General features: G+C 40.3%; 1 protein-coding gene across 5 annotated transcripts in view; it reads left to right on the top strand.

Annotated features, from left to right (window-relative positions):
* RCBTB1 (RCC1 and BTB domain containing protein 1) overlaps positions 1 to 22,481 on the top strand; it is a 49,693-nt gene that overhangs the window by 8,054 nt on the left and 19,158 nt on the right. For 3 of the 5 annotated variants that reach the window (XM_045869406.3, XM_064586133.1, XM_064586132.1), the window contains exons 2-6: positions 9,315 to 9,390; positions 9,513 to 9,682; positions 10,231 to 10,381; positions 17,776 to 17,942; positions 21,103 to 21,261. In XM_045869406.3, the coding sequence (XP_045725362.1) occupies positions 9,557 to 9,682; positions 10,231 to 10,381; positions 17,776 to 17,942; positions 21,103 to 21,261 (603 nt within the window). In that variant the 5' untranslated portion in view covers positions 9,315 to 9,390; positions 9,513 to 9,556. Of the gene's footprint in view, positions 1 to 9,314; positions 9,391 to 9,512; positions 9,683 to 10,230; positions 10,382 to 17,775; positions 17,943 to 21,102; positions 21,262 to 22,481 lie in introns of those variants that run through there. The other 2 variants (XM_045869407.3, XM_054506313.2) reach the window with 2 other exon arrangements.

Below are 22,481 nucleotides of genomic sequence, written 5' to 3'. Positions count from 1 at the left end.
TGTATGTGGTATCCTATTGTTTGCATAGTTATTCTACTTACACTTGTGTTCTAGGTTTCTAGTTCCTAAGATCTTTCTATTAGACCATAATCTCCTCAGAGCCAGGGACCATGAATGTATTGCTCCTTATGATTTCCCCCCAGCATTCTTGGTATGTGGGGTCATTGTCAGAAGAAGAATTAATATATGCTATTATTTTGTTCACATTATCATACATAGTGCTTTTTTGGTAAGGCATCTTAGACTTTATCAATAGTCATTAGCTATGAATAAATTCCTATTGTAAGGCAGCTTAGCAACTTAAGCTGATAACAAATAATTACCCATCCAGTTATGAAAATGGAAAAACCTCTATTAGAAATTTCCAGTGTACTTACATGTAAGTGCTTTAATTTAAATAAATTTCTTTGCAATTAAAAGAAATCTTTTTTCATATTTGACACAGCTGTTTTCAAATAGCCTATACCAGGCTACATCTTGTATGCTAAAGCGTGGACAGGTCGCTTTTAAACAGATTGATTCAGCATTCAGAGTCCTTATGTTTACTGTAAGAATATCCGCCTCCATGATAAGAAACGATACAAACTCACATCCTGCCCTAAGATTGACAGTGTAAGAAGAGCCAGAATCTTGGTGCTAACCAGTTCCGCGGGGCTCTTCATACTATTCTGACCTCTTTTCCTCAGCAAGCTTTTAGGCCAGCAGAAGACAGATTCTGAGGTGTACTTTCCCACTGGTTGCGTCCGTCTCCTTTTTTGCCAAATACATGCTGGTTAGAACGAAGGTTGGGATCTGTGCGGAAGACCCATTTGTAAGTCATAATTCTAATTTCTCCTGTTATTGAGAGTATTATTTTATCAAAAACAGAGTTTTCCTGGACTGATTTCTCCATTTCCTGTTGTTTTTTAAAAATTTTGTAAGTGTATTCAAATATATTTTTTGCTAGATCAGTAAAGCAAACCTTCCTTTAACAGTTACTTGGTTCCTAGGGGAAGGGAAAATAAGTGTGCTCTTAGAGGGATCAAAAGATTGGTTGCTACATTACTCCTTTAGTCTTCTAGTTCTAAATGTAGATTTCTAAAATTGGAAGGTCTGTGTTTGTCCTCTTGACTAAATTTGCTTTCAGAGTGTAAAATAAAATAACCTTTTCTTCTCCATGCCATGAGCTTTCTGAGGGACAGTGCTTGTCACTAGGAAAAGCCATCCAGGGAATGGGATTTTGATCTGTAGGACCAGTGGACACAGAAAAAGTCTGTGGGAATATGGGATATATTTTCAAGTGCCAGAGAAAATATGGAGATCCAAGTGAGTTGGCATATTAGCCTCTGAAGGTGTTAAAACTCTTTTCCATCCTCTGCTTTCATTTCTCATTTCTGTTCTCCTTGCTTTCTTTCCATATGGCAAAAAAACAAGAACTCATTGATTCACCTATTAATGCCCAGTGAGTGACAGCTGAGGCTGAACATACCATAAGGCTTTTTATGAGAAAGTACTTCCTAAATAATAGGCAGAAAAAATGTTGCAAAAAGAAAAAAGATTATCTTACTGAAGTACTTCAGAGGTGATTATTTAATATAACGGACATACTAATTACAACTCATTTTTATGATTATCAATCAAGCCCTAGAAAGACTGGTCATCATAACAAATAGTTGGTTTAGTTTGAATTGCTGTATATGCTGGAAAGTTCTAAGAAGGCTATATGTCTTTTAGAAATGTTCCATTCAGGATTTCTTTAATCTGAACTTTCCTTCCTAAGACAGAATTAATGAATTATGATTGTACTTTTTCAAAAATACTTTTTAGGACTGAAACACTTTTATATTTAATTTAAAAATATAATCTTTTAGTTTATTAATGCAGGTTTGATGTAAACCCATGGGATCATAATTTTTTTTTTTTAAAGATTGGTTTATTTGAGAGAGAGAGAGTGCAGACACGTGTGTGAGGGACGGGCAGAGGGAGAGGAAGAGAATCTCAAGTGGACTCCCCACTGAGCACAGAGCCACCCTGACCTGAGCCAAAACCAAGAGTTGGTCGCTTAACCCACTGAGCCACCCAGGCGCCTCCATAATTTGATTTTTAAAAATTGTGATAAAATAGGGCACCTGGGTGGCTCAGTGGGTTAAGCGACTGCCTTCGGCTCAGGTCATGATCCTGGAGTCCTGGGATCGAGTCCTGCAACGGGCTACCTGCTCAGCAGGGAGTCTGCTTCTCCCTCTCCCGCTCCCCCCTCTTGTGCTCTTTCTCTCTCTCACTCTCTCTCTCAAATAAATAAATAAAATCTTTAAAAAAATGTGATAAAATATACATAACATAAAAATTATTTTAACCATTTGTGAGTATACAGTTTACTGACTTTAAGAACATTCACGTTATTAGGCAGTTGTTAGAACTACCTGTCTCCGTAGAACTTTCTCATCATCCCAAACTGACACTCTGTACCCATTAAACAACTCCCCATTCTCATCTCCCCCCAGACCCTGGCAACTGTCATTCTCTTTTTTGCCTCTATAAGGTACTAGGCTCGGTACCTCATGTAAGTGGAGTCATGCAATTGTGTTCTTTTGTGTCTGGCTTGTTTCACTTAGCCTGATGTTCTCAGGGTTCAACCCCATTATATCATGTATCAGTCATTTCTTTTTTAAGGTCGAATAATATTCCATTGTATGTAGATACCACATTTGTTTATCCATGCATCTGTTGGTAGATATTTGGGTTTTCTACCTTTTGGCTATTGTGAATAATGTTGCTCTGATCATTGGTGTATGACTATCCAAGTCCCTGCTTTCAATTCTTTTGTGTATATACTAGAAGTAGAATTGCTAGATCTTATGGTAATTCTGTCTTTAATTTTTTGAGGAGCTGACATAATGTTTTCTACATTGGCTGTAACATTTTACATTCCCACTTCCTACATTTAATTTTATATTAATAACTCATTTTACAGATTTGCTTGAAACACTGCCATCCTAGGTTGTAAATTTAAGGCAAGAATACCTCTTTAAGATGATGGACTCTGAAAAACAAACTGAGGGTTCTAGAGGGGAGGGAGGTGGGAGGATGGGTTAGCCTGGTGATGGGTATTAAAGAGGGCACATTCTGCATGGAGCACTGGGTGTTTTGCACAAACAGTGAATCATGGAACACTTCATCTAGAACTAATGATGTAATGTATGGGGATTAACATAAGAATAAAAAATTTAAAAAAGAATACCTCTTTAAACTTTAGCAATTAGGGGGTATATATAATTCAAATAACTAAGCTTTTATTTTCATTTAAAATATTTGTTTATCTTTCGGTCGCAAAGTGTTTGTTACAGAAATGTGGAATATATTTGAACAGTACAAAGAAAGTACCACTTCTGAATCTTTCCAGAGAAATACATTTGGTGTATATGTATCCTTTTATCTGTATGTATTGTATTTTAAAACATTGTAATCACGTAGCACGTACTGTTTTCTAACATAGCTAAGCCTTACAGGTGCACTTGGTTTTTTGCAGGGTGTTTTGTTTTGTTTGTGGGAATAAGCTCATAGTTTAGCTTTTTGTTAGCATCTCCCTTGGGATACTTCATTTGAGGGATGCGTACTACTATGGAAGGAAAAGCATTGGGTTACCTTCCTTAAAATCACTGCTGAATACTTACAAAGTGTGTGCCTATCCAGGATGGCCTAGGTTGAGCAGGCCATTTGAAGATTCTTCCCTATTAGTAGTGCCTCCTGATAGAATATTATTATTTGAAGCATGATGATTTAAATGAAATGTTGAACTATGTTTATATACCTTTAAGTGTAATCCATACAATTAGAACAAATTTGTTAATACTTCTACTTCATGTTTAGGCAAATTTAGTAGATGAGTAGATGTCATAAGACATCTACTGTCCTAATACTGTTTTTCTTGTGATAGGTCCTTATATTTCTGACTCATTGTTAGCCACAGTGGTTCTTAAGTCTGGTATAGATTTCATAACAGATTAAAGCTAGTGATTCCACCTACTTTAGCCTTTTAGATTAGTAGTATATGCACTTTATAATTATGTGGTAGAGGGTCAAACATATGAAGTTGATAGAATGATACTTAGTATGATTTTCTCAACATTAGCTAGCAAAGGTGTTGCTGCCCCCGGGAAACTGGAGAAATTAAACATCTCACCACAGTAATCTAATTGTAATGATGATGGTGGTAATTTTGAGTTAATTAGAAAATGGTGGTGGTATTTGCATTTACATTATACTGCCTTAGGAAAAGATACGCCACATGCCCACATTCAGGACTTCTATTCCTTACAGCACATAGCACATCCTGAGTTTTAATACCTCCACAAAACCTCTTGGGGAACCTCGTCTGAATTCTGAGGATACCTTGTTCATGTCATCAGCTACTCATCTTGAACATAGTCTAATGAAGACATACTTTGTGCTTTAGCAGTCTGTAGCCCAAGGAGGCACCTTGTGCTCGTACACTCTTGTGAGCTCCTTGAGGACAAAGGTGCGTTTGGTCTCCAGGACCTGCCGCCTGGTGGTTTTCGGAGGAAGGAAGGAATGAGTGACATTCACAAGGTTTAACCAGGCAAATCTAGATAGAGGCATATTAGGAAACACATTTTAAGGGGGGAAGTTCTTTTTGTATTTGAAGCATTTTAAAAACAGATGCTGGTGGACATTATTAGACAAAGTCAGAAGGAAATAATGTTGGAGAAGTTTAATCACTGAAGGGACAGGGCTGATGTTCTCTGATGTGAGAAGAATCAGAGGGCTGGGGGTTGAGTCCTGACTATGCCACTCATTGCTCTGTGACCTTGGGAAGTCACTTTGCCTCTGAGCCCCACTCCTCATCTGCTAAGAATGAATTATGACCTTTCTTCCTTACAAGAGTATCGTGAAAATTAGATGAAATAACCTATGTGAAGCTGCTTAACATAGTGTCTGCAACAGTTTTTTTGTTTTTTTCTTTTTTTTAAGATTTTATTTGGAGGGGGAGCACAGAGGGAGAGGGAGAAGCACACTCCCTGCTGAGCGGGTAGCCTGATGCAGGGCTTGATCCCAGGAGCCTGAGATCATGACCTGAGCTGAAGGCCACCACTTAACTGACTGAGCCACCCAGGCCCTCCAGCAACAGTTCTTGATCACTGTTCGTGTCTTCCTTCCTGGTCTTTATTTACTTAACAGAATCATGTTGCTAGGAGTAATTACTTAGCTTGGGCAGCATTACTGCCGTTGTTCTCACGTGTTCCAAAATCCCCTGCAGCTTGTTCATTACATCTTGAACATAACATTATAGAATCTTACAGGACAGATTTTTGAGACCCAGGCTCAGGAAGGTAGGTGGCATGTCACACTGATTAATTAAAAGCCAACCTGGGAATAAAACATGTGCTCAGGACGCTGTCTTTTCCACCATGCCAAGGCTGTTGATAACGCTTTCTGCTTTTATGATGGTTGTGGACCTGTGAGGTACATGACCTGTTTTTTTTTTTTTTTTAAAGATTTTATTTATTTATTCATGAGAGACAGAGAGAGACAGAGGCAGAGGGAGAAGCAGGCTCCCCGTGGAGCAGGGAGCCCGATGTGGGACTCGATCCCAGGACCCCGGGATCATGACCTGAGCCGAAGGCAGATGCTTAACCGACTGAGCCACCCAGGCGTCCCCATGACCTGGTTTTATATTAACTTTTAATTTGACAAGCCTTTGGAGAAATATCTTGTAAAATAAAGCTTCAAGTAATTTAGGAATGGGTTCATATAATAAGTTCATAAAATAAGCCACCATTATGAAATATGTAAGATGTTCATACAATAAGCCACCATTATAAAATATGTAATATGTTCATATAATAAACCATCATTATGAAATATATATAATTTCATATAATAAGCCATCGTTATGAAAGTCTGATTTTTCAGTAGCTTACCAAAACCCTTGGGGGCAGAGTGGCCTGTGACTGATTGACTTCAGAATAATTGTACTGTTGTCAGGAAATTGTATGATGGTAGTATCCCTTTGTGTTGTCATTTTAAATGTGGTTATCATATTTTTTTGGCTAATTTAAATCCCCCCTTTTCCCTGTTTATTTAAAATTCTATATTATATACAATATTGCATGTTGAGAACTAACTTTGATGTGGTTCATATTCTAGGAAAATAAAGTGCTAGATTTTTTTTTGGAATTGATCTATCTGCTTGTAGACATTTACACTGTTTCTTGTGACTCCTTCCTTGTCTGTTTTGTAAGAGACACAAGGCAGGCCATTTGGGTGGGGCAGGGTGGGAGGCATCTTTTTTGTTACCTCGAAGAGCTTTTAAGATAATCATCTTACCCGGGCACCTGGGTGGCTCAGTCGGTTAAGAGTCTGCCTTCGGCTCGGGTCGTGATCCCAGGGTCCTGGGATTGAGCCCCAGATCGGGCTCCCTGCTCAGCAAGGAGCCTGCCTCTCCCTCTGCCTGCCACTCCCCCTTACTTGTGCTCTCTCTCTGTCAAATAAATAAATAAAATCTTAAAATAAAATAAAATAAAAACTTTTTAAAAATGACCCATAGGGGCGCCTGGGTGGCTCAGTTGGTTAAGCGACTGCCTTCGGCTCAGGTCATGATCCTGGAGTCCCTGGATCGAGTCCCACATCGGGCTCCCTGCTCAGCAGGGAGTCTGCTTCTTCCTCTGACTTTCCTCCCTCTCATGCTCTCTATCTCATTCTCTCTCTCAAATAAATAAATAAAATCTTAAAAAAAAAAAAAAGATAATCATCTTACCATGCAAAGAACACAAAAATCAAGAACAAAGAAAAGAACAATAGCCCAGGAGGAAAACCAGGGACTTTATGTAAACGGATGACGCATGAGGCCAAGAAATGAAGGGTGCACGTGCAGATTCCAGATTCTGGATTGTGTGGCTTCAGGGCCAGACTCAGCCACTTAATGGTTTGAGCAAATTCTTAAAATCCCTTTGCCTCCATTTCCTTGTCCGTAAAGTGAGGATTTACACGAATTGATAGATGTAAAATATTAAGAACACACTTGGCACGTAGTGTTCGAGAAATACCAGTTGTTATTGTTGCTGTTATTGTGATCATTTTTTAAATGGTGCCCAGCCGCACTCATCATAGGAGGAATTCAAGTTGAAACAAAACCAAGACACCATGATAATACACTGTGTGGTAAGGATGTGGGTAACCAGGTGCTGCCAAACATTGGTGGTTATTTTACGTACGCATGCTACTCCGGTAGAGGACAATTTGAGATAACTGTTAAAAAGGTGAAATAGCAATTTGGGGTGCCTGGGTGGTGCTTTAAGACTCTTTCTCCCTCTGCCCCTACCCCTGCTGTGTGCTTGCTCACTCTCAAATAAATAAATAAATAAATCTTTAAAAAATAGCAATTAGGGCGACTGGGTGGTTGGTTGGTTAAGTGACTGCCTTCGGTTCAGGTCATGATCCTGGAGTCCCGGGATCCAGTCCCGCATCGGGCTCCCTGCTCAGCAGGGAATCTGCTTCTCCCTCTGACCCTCCCCCCTCTCATGTGCTCGCTCGCTCTCTCATTCTCTCTCTCAAATAAATAAATAAAATCTTACAAAAAAATAAAAAAATAGCAATTAGACTTTGACCCAGCAGTTCCATTTTTAGGAACTTATCTTATAAATGTATATATAAAAAAAGACAAGTATATGCAATAATATATGTAGACAATAATTGCAGTCTTGTTTATGCTAGGAAAAGACTAGCAGTGACTTGAACAGTCTCTCAGTGGAAGGAGATAAGTTGTTAACTTGATGTAATGGAATGTGCTAATATAGAATGATTTCCAAGATGTACTGTTAAGTAAGGGAAAAAAGGCTTCCACACACACATACACATAATGTTTTTGTAAGCATACGCTATCCCTGGAAGGAATTAGAAACAGCTGTTCACAGTGGTTGCCTTTGAGGAGAGGGTTGGGGAGGGATGGTAGGGAAACTTACTTTCCTTTACCCCTTTATACCAGTTGAAACAAAATTTTTCAACATGTTTATGTATTAGTTTTTTACCCTTCCCCAAATCCTTTACCTGTTCCCACCGGCACGCACACATACACACTTCTCAGAACATTCAGATGCTGTGCCAGGAGTCTGGCTGTGGAGTGATGGGGAATGGCCTGTCCTTGATCGTGTTTAATGCTAATTGAATATGTGATGTGATTCTTGGGTCATAGTAGTCATCTGCTCCTTGTCATCCAAGTTGGTGCTGTTGGGAAAAGTCTCCCTGGATGGTGAAAACTGAGGCTTGGCTAAGTATACCTAAGCCCCAAGGCTCTCTCTAGGTGTTATCAGAGGTGCTGGAGGCCAGAAGGCCTTGGTCTTGAGCCTGGCTCTCCTGGCTATTTTTAGAGGTCTGAGAAGAGAGTGAGCAGGAAGGAACTTCAGGAGTTCTGTACCTCATTAGGAAACCCTGGTTGTATTTATAAACTGGTTCTATTTCAGTTTCTAGAGGTGAGAGCCAGAATGGAAACTCAACTTGGCATGGTAGGGTTTTGTGCTTGTGCAGCTCCCTGGAATTTCTAGAAATACTTTTTTAACCCTAGAAGACTTGGAGGCATGACAAGGATAGATCTTTCTGTAAAACTCCTTAAACAGGTCAAATTTAGAGTTTTATGGAAATTTATACCTATGTCTTCTTTTTATAGGATACTATTTAAGCTAATTGCTACTTGCATGAAGGCTATAGGCATGACCTTGAACACAAGATTAGGGTGAATTGTCTTTCCTTGTTCATATGATAACTTTTCAGTGTGAAATAAAATTTGATCTGTGTATATGTAGAATACATGGTCATAGAAATTAAGACCAGAATATAATACTTTATTTTGTGGTTTCATTCTGTATATCTTTCGGCTAGTCCTTCTTAATATTTTTGCCACTTTAGACTTACGTGAGGGATGTCCCATTCCCATCATTAAACAGTGGCTTGGTATGGCAGTGATTTTCTACAAGGGATGGGGATCTTTGAGTGCATCCTGGGGGTTGGAGGAGGACAGTGGGGAAGTAGAGGTAATGATTCTGATTTTTTATAACATTCATGTGCATGCACACACCCTCCCGCCCTCCCTCTCCTAAGCAAGAATTCAGTGTCTTATGCAAACTAGTACTGTAACCTTTAACTTTATTATCTCAGTAACCTAAAGAAAAAGTTCTGATGCGACACCCTGGTTTCATCCAGTTAGCAGCCTTAACATTATCTGCTGTCTGGTTGCAAATAAGCAAGTATGTAACAGATAAGCACTGACTTGTGAGTAGGTAAGACAAACAACTGGTTCTAGCAAGCTGTTCCTCTCATTGCAGAAAAAGGCCCAGGTTTGACCACAGGGGAAGGATTGGACAGGTTGCTGGGGAAAGTGAGTGGTCCATTTAACCAAAGGTAGGTACTTTCTTTTGGAATTAGGTTTTGTTTCCTTTTATTCACAGTGTCTTTTTTTTTTTTTTTTTTGAAGTTAGTTTAGTGGTTATTTCATTTTTTTCTTGGGATCTTTTTTGTTGCAGCAGAGATGTTGGCCTATTTATAGGAATTACTTGAAGCCAGAGTCATGGTGGATGTAGGAAAGTGGCCAATCTTCACTCTGCTCTCACCTCAAGAAATTGCATCTATTCGGAAAGCATGTGTCTTTGGCACCTCAGCCAATGAAGCCCTGTACGTTACTGACAATGATGAGGTAAGAATCTCTCAAAACCCAGAGTGTGATTTTAGGGGGCGAGCTTTAGAGTGTGAAGTTTGAAGACCAAGAAAATGTTGTGGCCAGCCGATCTTTCCAGAATGCAGATTTACTCATATCAGTCTCTGTTTTGAAATATTTCCGTGGAAGATCCATAGATCCCCTTGGCCCTTACTTTCCTTCCAGTCTTTTCTCCTACCACTATCCCAGATGGACCCAGCAAGGCCTACCTCCTTATCTGCTGAAAGGGTTGGGGATAAAAAGAGCCTGAAATTCAAGAAGACCATGTCTTTGATATAATTTCTCTCTCCTTTCAGTTTCTTGATTTAATACCCCTCAACCCGCTGCTACTCTTTGAATTTCATAGTATAGCCAAATATTCTAAAACTTAATGTCATCAGAGGTTGAATTTTTCTTAATCCGATCAGTCTCTTCCTACCTACTGAGCTGTCACACTGAACTTGAGTGTGTCTTATTTTCAGAGTGGAGAAGGGAGCCTTTGTGTAACTTTAGGCCAAGTGACTCAGACAAAACTATTTGTTTTCTAGGTCTTTGTATTTGGACTGAACTATAGTAACTGTCTAGGAACTGGAGATAACCAGAGTACACTTGTACCCAAAAAGCTAGAAGCCTTATGTGGAAAGAAGATTAAAAGCCTTAGTTATGGGAGTGGACCACATGTCCTTCTCAGCACCGAAGGTAAAGAGGGAACAAAGTCAGCTTTTCAGTTTGTGGGAAATCGAGCCTGAATTCTGAGCTAAGGTGTGGTGGGGCCATATGAAATAATTTCGAGTGGTTTATTTCTTAATTTCTGAGAACTATACCAAACTGATAGAAGTTAAGCACTTCAGGCTAACTCTGGAACAGCCATAATATTGCTTGCAAATTAAGCAAACGTTAGAATACTAATGTAAAGTTGTTAAAGATTAGATGTAGCAAATGAAGTAGTCCTGCCTAATTTTTCAGTGGATTTATGGGAGCAAGGCAGCCTTTGTGTTTTACTTGGCACATTTTCGTAAACACACATGATTCTGGTTTTCCTTTCATTGTGTAGTTTCTGAATCTCTAATTTAAGAAATCTTAGTTTATTCCCTGGCATTCATGTGTGTGCCATCTGGAAAGACTGTGAGATAGATTCTTCTCCTTTTAATCTCTGCCTCCCTAAGATCACTGAAAAAGGACACTATAACATTCTTCTTTGGTAATTTATCTCTACTGTGGGCAACCAGGACTCTCTGAAAATAGGTTCTATATAACCTAAATTCTTCCCTTTATATTTTAAGCATGTTAACTCTTGCTCTGTCTCTAGCAGAGACCCTCTGCTTTCTGTGGGGAAGCTTTCTGTTTGCTTCTCTTTCTCTCTCCAGACTGAGGAATCACAGCTTCCTTGGATATTGCCAGAGGTCTTAGTATTGAGCTTTTTAATTGCCTTTAACTCATATCTGAATTTACTCCAAGTTGTCTGCATCTTTCTCAAGCTGTGAGATCCAGATCTGAGCATGATTGTCTGGTGAGAATATAACTGGTATTGAGCATAATGAGGTGATGATCTCACTTCCATGTTTTGTAACCATGCTCTCTGGCATCACACTGGCTCTTTCAGGCAGTTACTGTTTTGCTGACTGGTTCTGCTTGTCATCTCTTGTGACCTAATTTGATTTTTTCCTAACAAATGTCAGTTTTAACTGGTCATTGATTTCTGACTGTAAAACACTGGGGCAGTTTTTTAGAGCAAACACACTAAAATGTATGCATTTATTGTATTTATTTATTTTTTAAACAAAGATTATTTGAGAGAGCGAGTGTGTGCACACACGCATGTGTGAGTGGGGGGAGGGGCAAAGGGAGAGGGAGAGAGAATCTCAAGCAGACTCTCCGCTCAGTGTGGAGCCCAATACAGGGCTTGATCTCATGACCCTGAGATCATGACCTGAGCCGAAATAAAGAGTTGGGTTCTTAACTGACTGAGCCACCCAGGCACCCCTAAAACATACACATTTCAATTCTTGGTTTTCTTCAAAGTGGTGACCTTAGGAAATTACAACTTTTGGAATTATTTCCAGAGTCTAGATCATGTAGTCTTAACCATCTTGAGTGTTACAATTAAGATATAAAATAAACATAAAACATAAAAATATAAATAAAATAACTGATTTTCTTGTGGGAATATTTTTTAATTCAATTTTGATTGTTACATTTTATACAATATAATTTAAACATGCCCTACATTATGTATCAGATGTATGTATAGCACATATGTTTGTGCATGTTATATATGTATTACAAACAAATAGTTTTAAAACAAATTAAACCATTTGAAACACTTGAAACCATCAAGTAGTATATGGCTTTTATCAAAAAAAACAGAAGGACCTCTGCCTCACCGCTTCTCAGTCTTAGAAACTGCCCTTCAGAAGGAACCACTTTTAACCCCTTCAAATGTTTCTTCTCATGTTAATCTTATATTTTTAAGTTAACACACTTATACTCTTTCTGAATTTTCAATTTTAGATCTTATTCTTCCAGTTTTTATCATGGCAGATAGAAGTTAGCTTTCTTTCCTCTTTTTTTCCTCCTCCAGTCATTTCAATATAGCAATACCACCATTCTGATTAAATCGATATTCAGTGTTTACATTACTAGGACTCTGTGTGATTTATAGCTGAACCATCACCTTTCTGTACAACTGTTTGTTTCCCTGGGGTTCATTCACTTATTTTTCTATAGGGCTGTCATTATGTCCAGACTCTCCCATAGTACAGTATTGTGTCTCAGCACTTCTGAGATTATCTAGTTGTCTCTGGAGCCCTCGTCCCCATGTTCCAGCCGGGACTGGTCACTGTAGCCCTGCCTCCCAGCTCTCAGCCTGGAATTTCATTCACCATCATCCATGGAAGTCCCCTTACCTTTGTCCTTCCTAGATCCCCTATTTCTTGTGCCCCCGTGTTGTCTTCCTTGGATTATACCCTTATTTGGGTGAAACACATTCTCTGGTAGCTTCCCAAAGAAAGTGGTATGAGAGAAATCTTTGAGACGTTCTCTTAAAATGTCTTCATTTTACACATGCAGTTGCTCGGTGAAAATCCTATTTCAGAATTTTAAAGTCATTGCACCTCTCAAGTCAGGCTTGTTGTTGAGATTCTGATGCCATTCTGACTTTTGCTATTTTTGCATAGGACTGTTTTTTCCTCTTTGGAAGGTTTAAGGATCTTTTCTTTGTTCCCAGTTTTCTGAAAAAATCATGGTTATGTAGTCTAGTGGATAATTTTTAATTAAGTAATTAAGAAAATTTATGAGAGAGAGCGTGCGCACACGAGTGAGAGAGTGAGAGAGAGCATGAGCAGGGGGAGGGTGGGAGAAGCAGACTCCATGCTGAGCAGGGAGCCCGACTGGGGCTCGATCCCAGGACCCCAGAACTATGACCTGAACCGAAGACAGATGCCTAACTGAGCCACCCAGGTGCCCCAATTTTTATTTTATTGATCATTCTGTTGACTCCAGTTTGGAAATTCCTTCATGTCTAGATTATTTTCTTGTCATATTTCATGGATAATGTCCCTTCTTTGTCTGTTCTTTTTTGGAACTTTTCTTAGAAGGAAGTTAGAGGATTCTGAACTGATCCTCTTTTTTATATTTTGTTTCCTATCTACTTTTTGGGAAATTTCTTCAACTTTATCTTACAACTCTGATGTCAGATTTTCACATTTCTGCTGTTACGTTTTCCCGTTCTCTTTCTTGTTCTCTCAATGTGCCTTTCTCAAGCCTCCTGTCCTTGTGTCATGGATTCACTAACTTCTCTTTGAGGCTGTCATAGGTTACTTTCAAGTTGTCTTCTGTTCTCTGTAGTGTTTCTTTTTCTTCCCCTCCCAGATTTCTTCTTTCTTTTTAATTTGTTTTGGTCTCTGACTTTTCTTGTCAGAGGCTTTCTTGAAAAGTTTGGTGATCCTTGGCCATCTGTCCTCAGGTGAGACCCAGGCGCTGATACACGTGTTGGGAACACTGGATTCATGGGTGGGGCTTGTCAAGTGCTGAGCTTGACTTTAGGGAGATAATAACTGTTGCATTAGGGATTCTCCCAGTGTTAGTATGTGAGCTTCTGTAGGGTAGAACCTTCCAGATTCTTGACCTGGATCGTTTTTTTTTGCCAGCTTTCCATGAGTAGGGGAAGGACAGGGGTCTCACTATTCAGTACGTGGACTTCTACTTCTCCTTTCCTCACTATGGTGCCTCACAGCTGTTGTCAGGGCCTCTCTGGAGTATTTTTCTAGCTCATTTTCTTTGTCATGTTATGTAGGAGAAGGGAGGGAAGGAGGTTCGGGCAAAGGGAGAAGTTGGGCTGCAGGGAGTTACGTAAAGAAATTCACAGCAAGTAAATGCTCTAGGTCTCTTGTCTTATACCAGCGTTGGGGAGGGGTAGTTGCCTGACCTCACAGCAAGAGGATGAGGATTTGGGGTCTAAGTGCTTCTGTTTTTAGTTACACCTCCCCTTACATCTCCTGTTATGTCTAGTCCCTCCAATCCCTGGGCCTTCCTGAGATTCCAGGGTTGTAATTGGCTTCTCCTTTTGCAGTTGTAGGTGTCACCTTCTCTGGTCGGCTGTGTTACTCACCCATCCGTCTGCCTTCCATCTTCCAAAATTTTGTTGTCATCTCTCCTGTTGTATTTTCTTCTTTATTGTTCTTTTTTGTCCTTGAGTGTTTATGCCTTTTTTTAAAAAAAATTGTTCCCTTCACTATATTTCAGCAGGTTTTCGGGAAGGAATAAAGATAAAAACATGTTCAATTCTCCATGCTTTACTCACTTGTGTGCTATTTCTAAAAGGTATTTTATGAATGTTTTGATCAATGCTACATTATTAAATTGAAAATCTAGGATGTGAATGCGATCTGGCTGCCACATCTGTCACCCTATTGATCGTCAGGGTTGATAACAGCTGATCTGGCTGGGTAGGTGGGTGCCCCCTTCCTCCCTCACTGCTCCATGTGCATCCCTCCTGAAGCTGTTTGCTCAGTTGGAGAGGACAGGACGACCTTCCCATGGAGGAGGTCAGGGGTAAGCAAGTAGCTGTGCTCCCCTGCTAGAACCTCCAAACAAGCTCTTGAAGTCCATTTGTAGGAGAACGTAGGGTAGTCAAGTTTCCAAGACTCCAGACATATCCAAATAAGGTGCTACATGTGGCAGTCTGGCTTTCCTCAAAAAAAAAAAAAAAAAAAAGAAAGAAAATGTAGTCCCATCTGGTGACAGTTCTGAAGATCAATATTCATTTAGTATTATCACTTAATAGACCTAGGGCTTGTGGATTTCTTTTTTTGTCTTCTGAAGCAACATTAAATTAGGTTACTTATAAAATGAGTTGTTTCAGACCACTTCTCCAACTTGGCATCCAGTCTCTGAAAGCTGAGTTTCCTTGAAGGTCAGAACTTCATGGATGCTTCTTTGCCTCCTTCTGTGCTCTCTCTTTCCCAGGCCCTTCCCACTTCCCGCTCTCCCTTCTATCCTGGTTGGTTTCACTCTCTCATCCTTTGGTACTTTTGCTCATCTCTTGACCCTCACATGATTCTGAAGCTTGATCCTTGGTCAGAGACTGTGCAGCAAGAGCAGGGCTGGGGGAGTCAGTGCTGGTGCCCCATTGGATGGGGTCGCTTTGAAAGCTTCCTGGGGAGTTGGGACTAAGAGCCATCTCAGGAAGCTCAGTTTTCCTATGTTTCATCAAATAAAAAGGGAAGAATTAGGTATATATACTATCTTAAGATAGTAAAATAATGTGATTATAGTAAGATTGAATAATAATGTAATAATGGCAAAACAATCACAAGAAGGTGATTACCAAGGGCAACTCTGGAGAGGACTGATGGCGGAGAACAGGCAGCTGGAAAGAGCCCAGCATCTGGAGAATAAGGTCCTTCATCCTGAGGGCATCTGGGTGACACAGCACAGCAGTCATTCATTCTCTCCCAGGCACTGCTCAGATCCGTGTCTTCTGATATGTTTTGGGAACACAGAGTGCCCTTGGCAGCCGTAACTTAAAGTTCAGTGGGATTCTTTTTTTTTAAATTTTTTATTGTTATGTTAATCTCCATACATTACATCATTAGTTTTAGATGTTGTTCAGTGGGATTCTTGCTGTGTCCGTTAGTGCAAGTGTTCCACTTAGGGAACCAGGACTTCTAAACCTACAGAACCTATAATTTCAGGGACAGGAAGCACAGATTCTGCAAGTCGGTCACTGGGAGTCATGGTCAGTAGGGTCCCTCATATAAGCCACTCTGGTTCCTGGACCCCCGTATCCTACCTCTTAGGGACACAGCACCATCTGGTGGTCACTGATTCCGAATCTGTACCTCGGAGCTTAGCATCCCGTCCTCCCCTGGTCTCAGCTCCAGGCCGATACCTCAGTTGTACCTTCAGCCGGCTTGTCATCGCTGTGTCCAGTGGCATCTTCTGCATGTTGCATACATGAGACAGGGCCAGGAGCCCCGTGGTCATGTGAGCACTGCCACGCCTCTTTTGCTATAAAGTGGCTGCCTTGGTCTGATGAGATGTTTTGTGGGATCAGATACTCTGTGGATTAAATGCTCTGTAAGCCCTCATATAGCTGTGCTAGCTGAGGCCCTGTGGGCAGGAAACCCATACCCTGATTATATGTTGATTTCTGTTAGTATGAATGGCTGCTCCTTCCAGGATGGAAAGGGTCCATTGGGGTCAGCTTGGTGATAGTCAGCTATTACCAAATAGCTAGTTGGTCTCTTTAAAGGGTGATGCTGTAGCAGGGACTCTGCATTAGTCTTTATTAGTCTTTGTTACTAACATGGCAGGCTTCTGGCAATGGTAGCAGCTAGGTGGTAGCCTTGGTGGGTGGGAGTCCCCACTTCTGAATTTGCATTTTTCTTCTTAAGAGTGAGGGCATCTTTTCATATGGTTAAGAGTCATTTACATTTCTTTCATTGTGAACCATCAGTTCATATTTCTAGAGGGTTCTCGGTCTTTTTCTTTGTATTTTTAGGAGCTCTTTTTATATTAGAGATACTATCTCTTAGTAATATAAATTGTAAGTATTTTTTTCCTAATATTTAATTTTTTCCTTTTTTTTTAGGTGTCACACTTTTTCAGTCTGTAGCCTCATCCTTTTTAGGATGAAATTTTCCATTTATGGTTTCTGTCATAATCTCTGTAATAGGGAAAACCTCTTGTGAGAAGCACAAGATTAGATAATCAGAAACCTACTTAATTATGAGTACCTTTCCTCTGGTTACTTGGGGACCATTGCAGCGAGTCAGCAGCCTGCCAGTAACACTGGGATTTCTCGTGTTGCTGTTGGATATCATTGTGTCCAGGTCTAGATTGTCCTTAATAGGGCAGGATGTTTTATTACTGGGGAAAGACATGAGAAGAGTGTATAACTTGGAGGTCTCTGCTCTTGACACACAGGCGTGCCGTAGGAGGAAATGCACGAAACAGTGGTACTTCTAGAGAGGAAAACAGAAGTTACCTCTATCAGAGTCCCAAAAAGATAAAGTCATTAGAGAAAAATTGAGCCAGATTTTATGCCAGTAATAGTCTGCTTGAGGGACGCTCTTGCAGTTTTGTACGTAGCATATACCAAAAGTCTCTTTCCTCTTGCAAGTAGTATACCTCTTTCCTCTGTACTTTGTGAGGACTCTCACACACACACATAGACACACACACCTCAGTGGTTCCCTGAGACTTGGTATTTGGTAAAATGATAGTAAAGACTAGTGCTGAGCTTTCTTACGTCTTTTGCCTTTTGCTTGGTACCTGACACAGAAACTACTGAGATGAATCAGTGTGTTCGGACTGTCTAATTTAGTATATACAAACTGAGTTCTGACCATAAAGCTGGTCTTCTTTCTATGTTAGTGTCAAGTCCTTTCTTGAATGATTTTACATTTTTCTATCTCATTTCCTCATCTGTCCCTCTTTCCCTTACCCTTCATCAGTAACCACTTTATTGGGAAGAAGAGGCAGTGTGAAAGAAATTAAGGTTGGAGAATAAGTTGTGCAAAGTCCGGGGAAGAAAGTACAGGGGTTACCATTCCTTCTCGGAATTGATTCTTTGTGGCCTTCTTGTATAGATGGAGTTGTTTATGCCTGGGGCCACAATGGATATAGCCAGCTTGGGAATGGGACGACCAACCAAGGCATTGCTCCCATCCAAGTCTGTACCAATCTCTTGATCAAGCAAGTGGTTGAAGTAGCTTGTGGCTCACATCATTCAATGGCTCTGGCAGCTGATGGAGAGGTAAGTACCCTGCTTTTATTCTTTATTTTTAAACTGTGGTAAAACACACATAATACAAAATTGCTGTCCTAGTCATTTTGGAAGCCAAACCTCAGGATGTGTGAGAACCACTTTCTGCAACCATTTTATCACATGCCTGGACTGTTGCCATGGTCTCTTTAACCACTTAAAATGGGTTAGGATGGCAAATTTTATATGTATAAAATAGGCATATATATTTTTATATCCATGGGATCTATTGAATGTCAGTTCAGTGACATTAAGTATATTCACATTGTTATGCAACCATCATCACCATTCATCTGCAGAACTCTCTTTATCTTGCAGAGCTGAAACTGTACCTACCAAACAGTAACTCTATCTCCCTCCCAGCCCCAGGTGACCACTGTTCTGTCTCCCTGAGTTTGACTACTCTCACATGCTCCTATATGCTCATATGAGTGGAATCATGCAGTGTACATCCTGTTATGACTGCCTTATTTCACTGAGCATAATGTTGTCAAGGTTCGTCCATGTTGGAGCATGTGTCAGAATTTCTGTCCTTTTTAAGGCTGAATAATCTCTGTGTATGTATATGCCATATTTTGTTCATTTATCTGTTGATGGATATTTGGATTGTTAGCACCTTTTGGCTATTGTGAAAGTGCCTTTTAAAAAAATAAAATAATGACCATATTTATATCTGGGATAGTGTAAACATTGTAGCCCTGTGTGCACAACTAAAAGCATGTGGGAACACACTCTTTTTCTAACATAACCTATGTGATCAGGACCACTCTTTTGATGACAGTAGACTCTAGCCTAAAGGCAGTTGAGTCTCCTGCTCTTTGCTAAGACTATAAATCAGATGTGTTTGACCGTGTTCTGTACTTTAGTTTTTTTTTTAACTACCCCATCCATTAAGGTCTGTTTTGTTTTTCAGTAAATGTAATGATGTCATAGAAAATAACTTTACCAACATACCAGTAGCTACTGTACCACTTGTTCACCCCCAAGTGCCATGCTTATCTTAAAGTTTCCTCATCTTACTGATTTTATCTTCCAATCTGTTATCTCATTTTGTTTCTCTTCATCTCTGTAACCTTAGGTCAGACCTTGCTATCTGCCTGGGCTATTGCCCTGGTCTTTTTTATTCCATAGCTTTTTTTTTTTTTTTTTTTTTTAAAGATTTTATTTATTTATTCAACAGAGAGAGACACAGCGAGAGAGGGAACACAAGCAGGGGGAGTGGGAGAGGGAGAAGCAGGCTCCCCACCGAGCAGGGAGCCCGATGCGGGGCTATTCCATAGCTTTTTAATTGGTCTACCTGTTAAGTGTTACCTCTCTGCCCCCTGTGATTTTTTTTTTTTTTAGATTTATTTATTTATTTTAGAGCATGAGTAAGAGGGGCAGAGGGAGGAAAGAGAATCTCAAGCACACTCAACACCAAGCAAGGAGCCCAATGTGGGGCTCAATCTCATGACTCTGAGATCACGATCCAAGCTGAAGCCAAGGTTCAGACGCCCATCCGACTGCACCACCCAGGCGCGCCCCTACTCCCTGTGATTTCTAAAACACAGATCATTCTGTTCTGTTTAAAATCCCTCATTGGTGTTAACAGTGATTTTATTATGTGGGGCAGGTTATGGGTGAAGAAACCAGAGAAGCTGAGGGAGATCAAGGTTTCATGGCTGGGATGTGCTGGGGCTAGGCCTAGCACCCAGGTCTTATGCCCTGAATCCATGGTTTGCTAGTCTCTTTTTGATTATTGGAACCCCAGTCCTCATTTTTAAATAAAAGGCAGCTGCATTGCAAGGGAGCTTGGGATACTTGAGAAGAAGTGCCAGAAGAATGATTGTTAAAATTGGAATTCCCTAATTTGTAGCCTGGATTCCTGGTTTACTTTAACTGTAAGCATATGCTGCTTTGGATAATTGTGCTAAATATTTGCTTTATTATACTAGATATTTCCTGTGAACCCACTCTCAGGAAGTGTTGCAGGTTATTTCTTTTGTACCTGTGAAATGAACCTCCGGTGCATATTCTTGTAAAGCACCAGCCATGGGTTTTGCTATTGTTGCCTTGGGCGGCATCAGACATGTGAGCTGAGATAGGAAGTGCTGACAGAGGAGAGAATTATGGAGGCCAGACCTCAGGGTGTGGGAGGACCACCGCCTGTGGGCAAGTGAAAGGGGTGGGGGTCCTTAGAATTCTCCCGGTGTTGAAGGACGTTCTTTCCCTGGCTGCCAGCGTCCACCCTCCCCTAATTCTTCTCTCTGGTCACACACTTGTTTGATAGGCTTAGTTGGTAATTAACTTGAAGTGATTTTTTGTTTTGTTTTTCATCTTTGTTACCAGATTTTAACTAGCTTAGAGATTTATTTGTGTCTCTTTAGAGATCTGGTTTTCACGTTATGGCAAATCATAGGCCAAAAGTGCACAGGATGCATTTGAGGAGGGGAGCTCCTTGGAGCTGACAGCCAGCAAATGAGAACACAAAGAAAACAGTACCAAGAATAGCCTAACAACCTGGTATCGTTTCTGTAGGGACTGGTACTTGTGAGGCTTACTGTGTTACGACCTGTAACTGTGATCGATGATTATAATCGTGATGGTCGTGAGTCATCAGGAAAGGTTATGTAATATTCGGTATTGGCGATTAGTGAGACAGGAGGAGCATTGTATGGCTTTGAAAGCTTTCCATGAAGGGGAAAAAAAAAAAAAATCTGTGCCCAAAGAGTTAAGCAGATTTTTCCTATCCCTGCTACTTCTGTGGTATATGCTTATTTCCTATTGATGCCAGATTCAAAAACCACATTCGGCCGTCATACTGACGGAGGCAGTGTAGTGCAGTGGTTAAGAGCACAGCTACACTCCTTGGGTTCACAGTCCACGTTTACTGCTTACTGGTGTGGAACCTCAAGTAAGCCACCTACGTCTCTGTTTCCATTTCTGTATATAAAATGTGGGTGATAATAAGATCTACCCCAGGGTCACCGTACAGGATACTATGAAAATTAAAGAAGTTAGTGCCTGGAAAGCTCTAATGATGCATTAGAGCCATGTAGCACATTGTAAATATTCAGTAAGTGGATATATTTTTACTTTATGATTATTAACGTGTGTTAGAGCTCGAATTTTTACCCTATTACTACTAATTCATTCTTTTTCCCTTGTGTAGGTATTTGCGTGGGGCTATAACAACTGTGGCCAGGTGGGATCAGGATCTACAACAAATCAGCCAACTCCTCGAAAAGTTACAAACTGTTTACATATTAAGAGGGTGGTTGGCATTGCTTGTGGTCAGACCTCATCCATGGCTGTTCTGGACAATGGTGAGGTGAGCTCTCTCTGCACCGCCCCCCCCCCCCCCCCCCCCCCGCCATCCTCACATCCTCTCTCAGTGAAATATCATTTTCTTCATGAGGAGCATGTATGAGATCATGGAAGGAAAAGTGCCTTGTTTTGATAGTTTTGTTGGTAAGTTAACTGGTTACTGATTGAGAGAATATCTGGAGGGTGTTTGCTCCTCAGTATGAATTTTTAAATTCCAGGATTTATCTGCAAGTAAGGATATTTTATTTTTTTTGTGAGATCCAAATAGTCTAATGTCCATAGGTATATGTGATTTAATGTAATGAAGAGTTTGATACCACCTGTTTCATCCAATGAAAAAATCAAATGTGCACTCTTTAAAGTTAGCTGATGATGTTTGTAAGCAGCGACTGATGCCACTCCCCCTGCACCTGGAGTTTGTTCACAGGAGGAAGCAACTTAGAGAAGCTGAATTTCTTGTCCTACTTGTTGTTGGCTACTTTTACAAAAATTCAACTTTTAGTGACCCTTTACCATGGTTACCTTTGAGCTGATGGTCATTTCTATACGATTATTTTGGTTGTAACTTCTACTTAAATAGACCTGTTACCAATCTATGAATGTCTTAGTGAAGAAAAATTGTACAAAGATATGTCTTTGAAGTGATTTTTTAAAAGATTTTATTCATTTGAGAGAGAGAGAGCTTGTGAGAGCATGAGCACGGGAGGGGCAGAGGGAGAGGGTGAAGCAGACTCCCTGCTGAGCAGAGAGCCTGACATGGGGCTCAGTCCCAAGACCTCAAGATCATGACCTGAGCCGAAGGCAGGTGCTTAACCAACTGAGCCACCCAGGCGCCCCACAAAGATATGTGTTTGGATACAGACGTGTGAGTTATGCATTGCAGTGCTAGAGCGCTTTAGAGTTTTCTGAATACTCACTTATGTTAACTTATTTTTTTTAGATTATTTTTATTGAGGCATAATTGGCATACATTATGTTAGTTTCAGGTGTACAATGAAATGATTCAATGTTTGTATATAAAGATCACCAAATTAAGTCTACTTAATATCTGTCACCGTATAGTTTTTTTCTTATGATGAGAACTTTTAAGATTATTCTCTCAGCAACTTTCAGATATGCAGTACAGTATTATTAACTGTCGTCACCATGCTGTACATTACATCCCCATGACATTTTATAACTGTACGTTTGTACCTTTTGGTCCCCCTTACCCATTTTGCCCAC

Source organism: Mirounga angustirostris, unplaced genomic scaffold (genome assembly GCF_029215605.1).
Source record: "Mirounga angustirostris isolate CCGP_5_RB_7025 unplaced genomic scaffold, mMirAng1.0.hap1 SCAF_3, whole genome shotgun sequence".
NCBI classification, from domain to species: domain Eukaryota; kingdom Metazoa; phylum Chordata; class Mammalia; order Carnivora; family Phocidae; genus Mirounga; species Mirounga angustirostris.
This window is presented reverse-complemented; position numbering and strand designations above follow the sequence as displayed.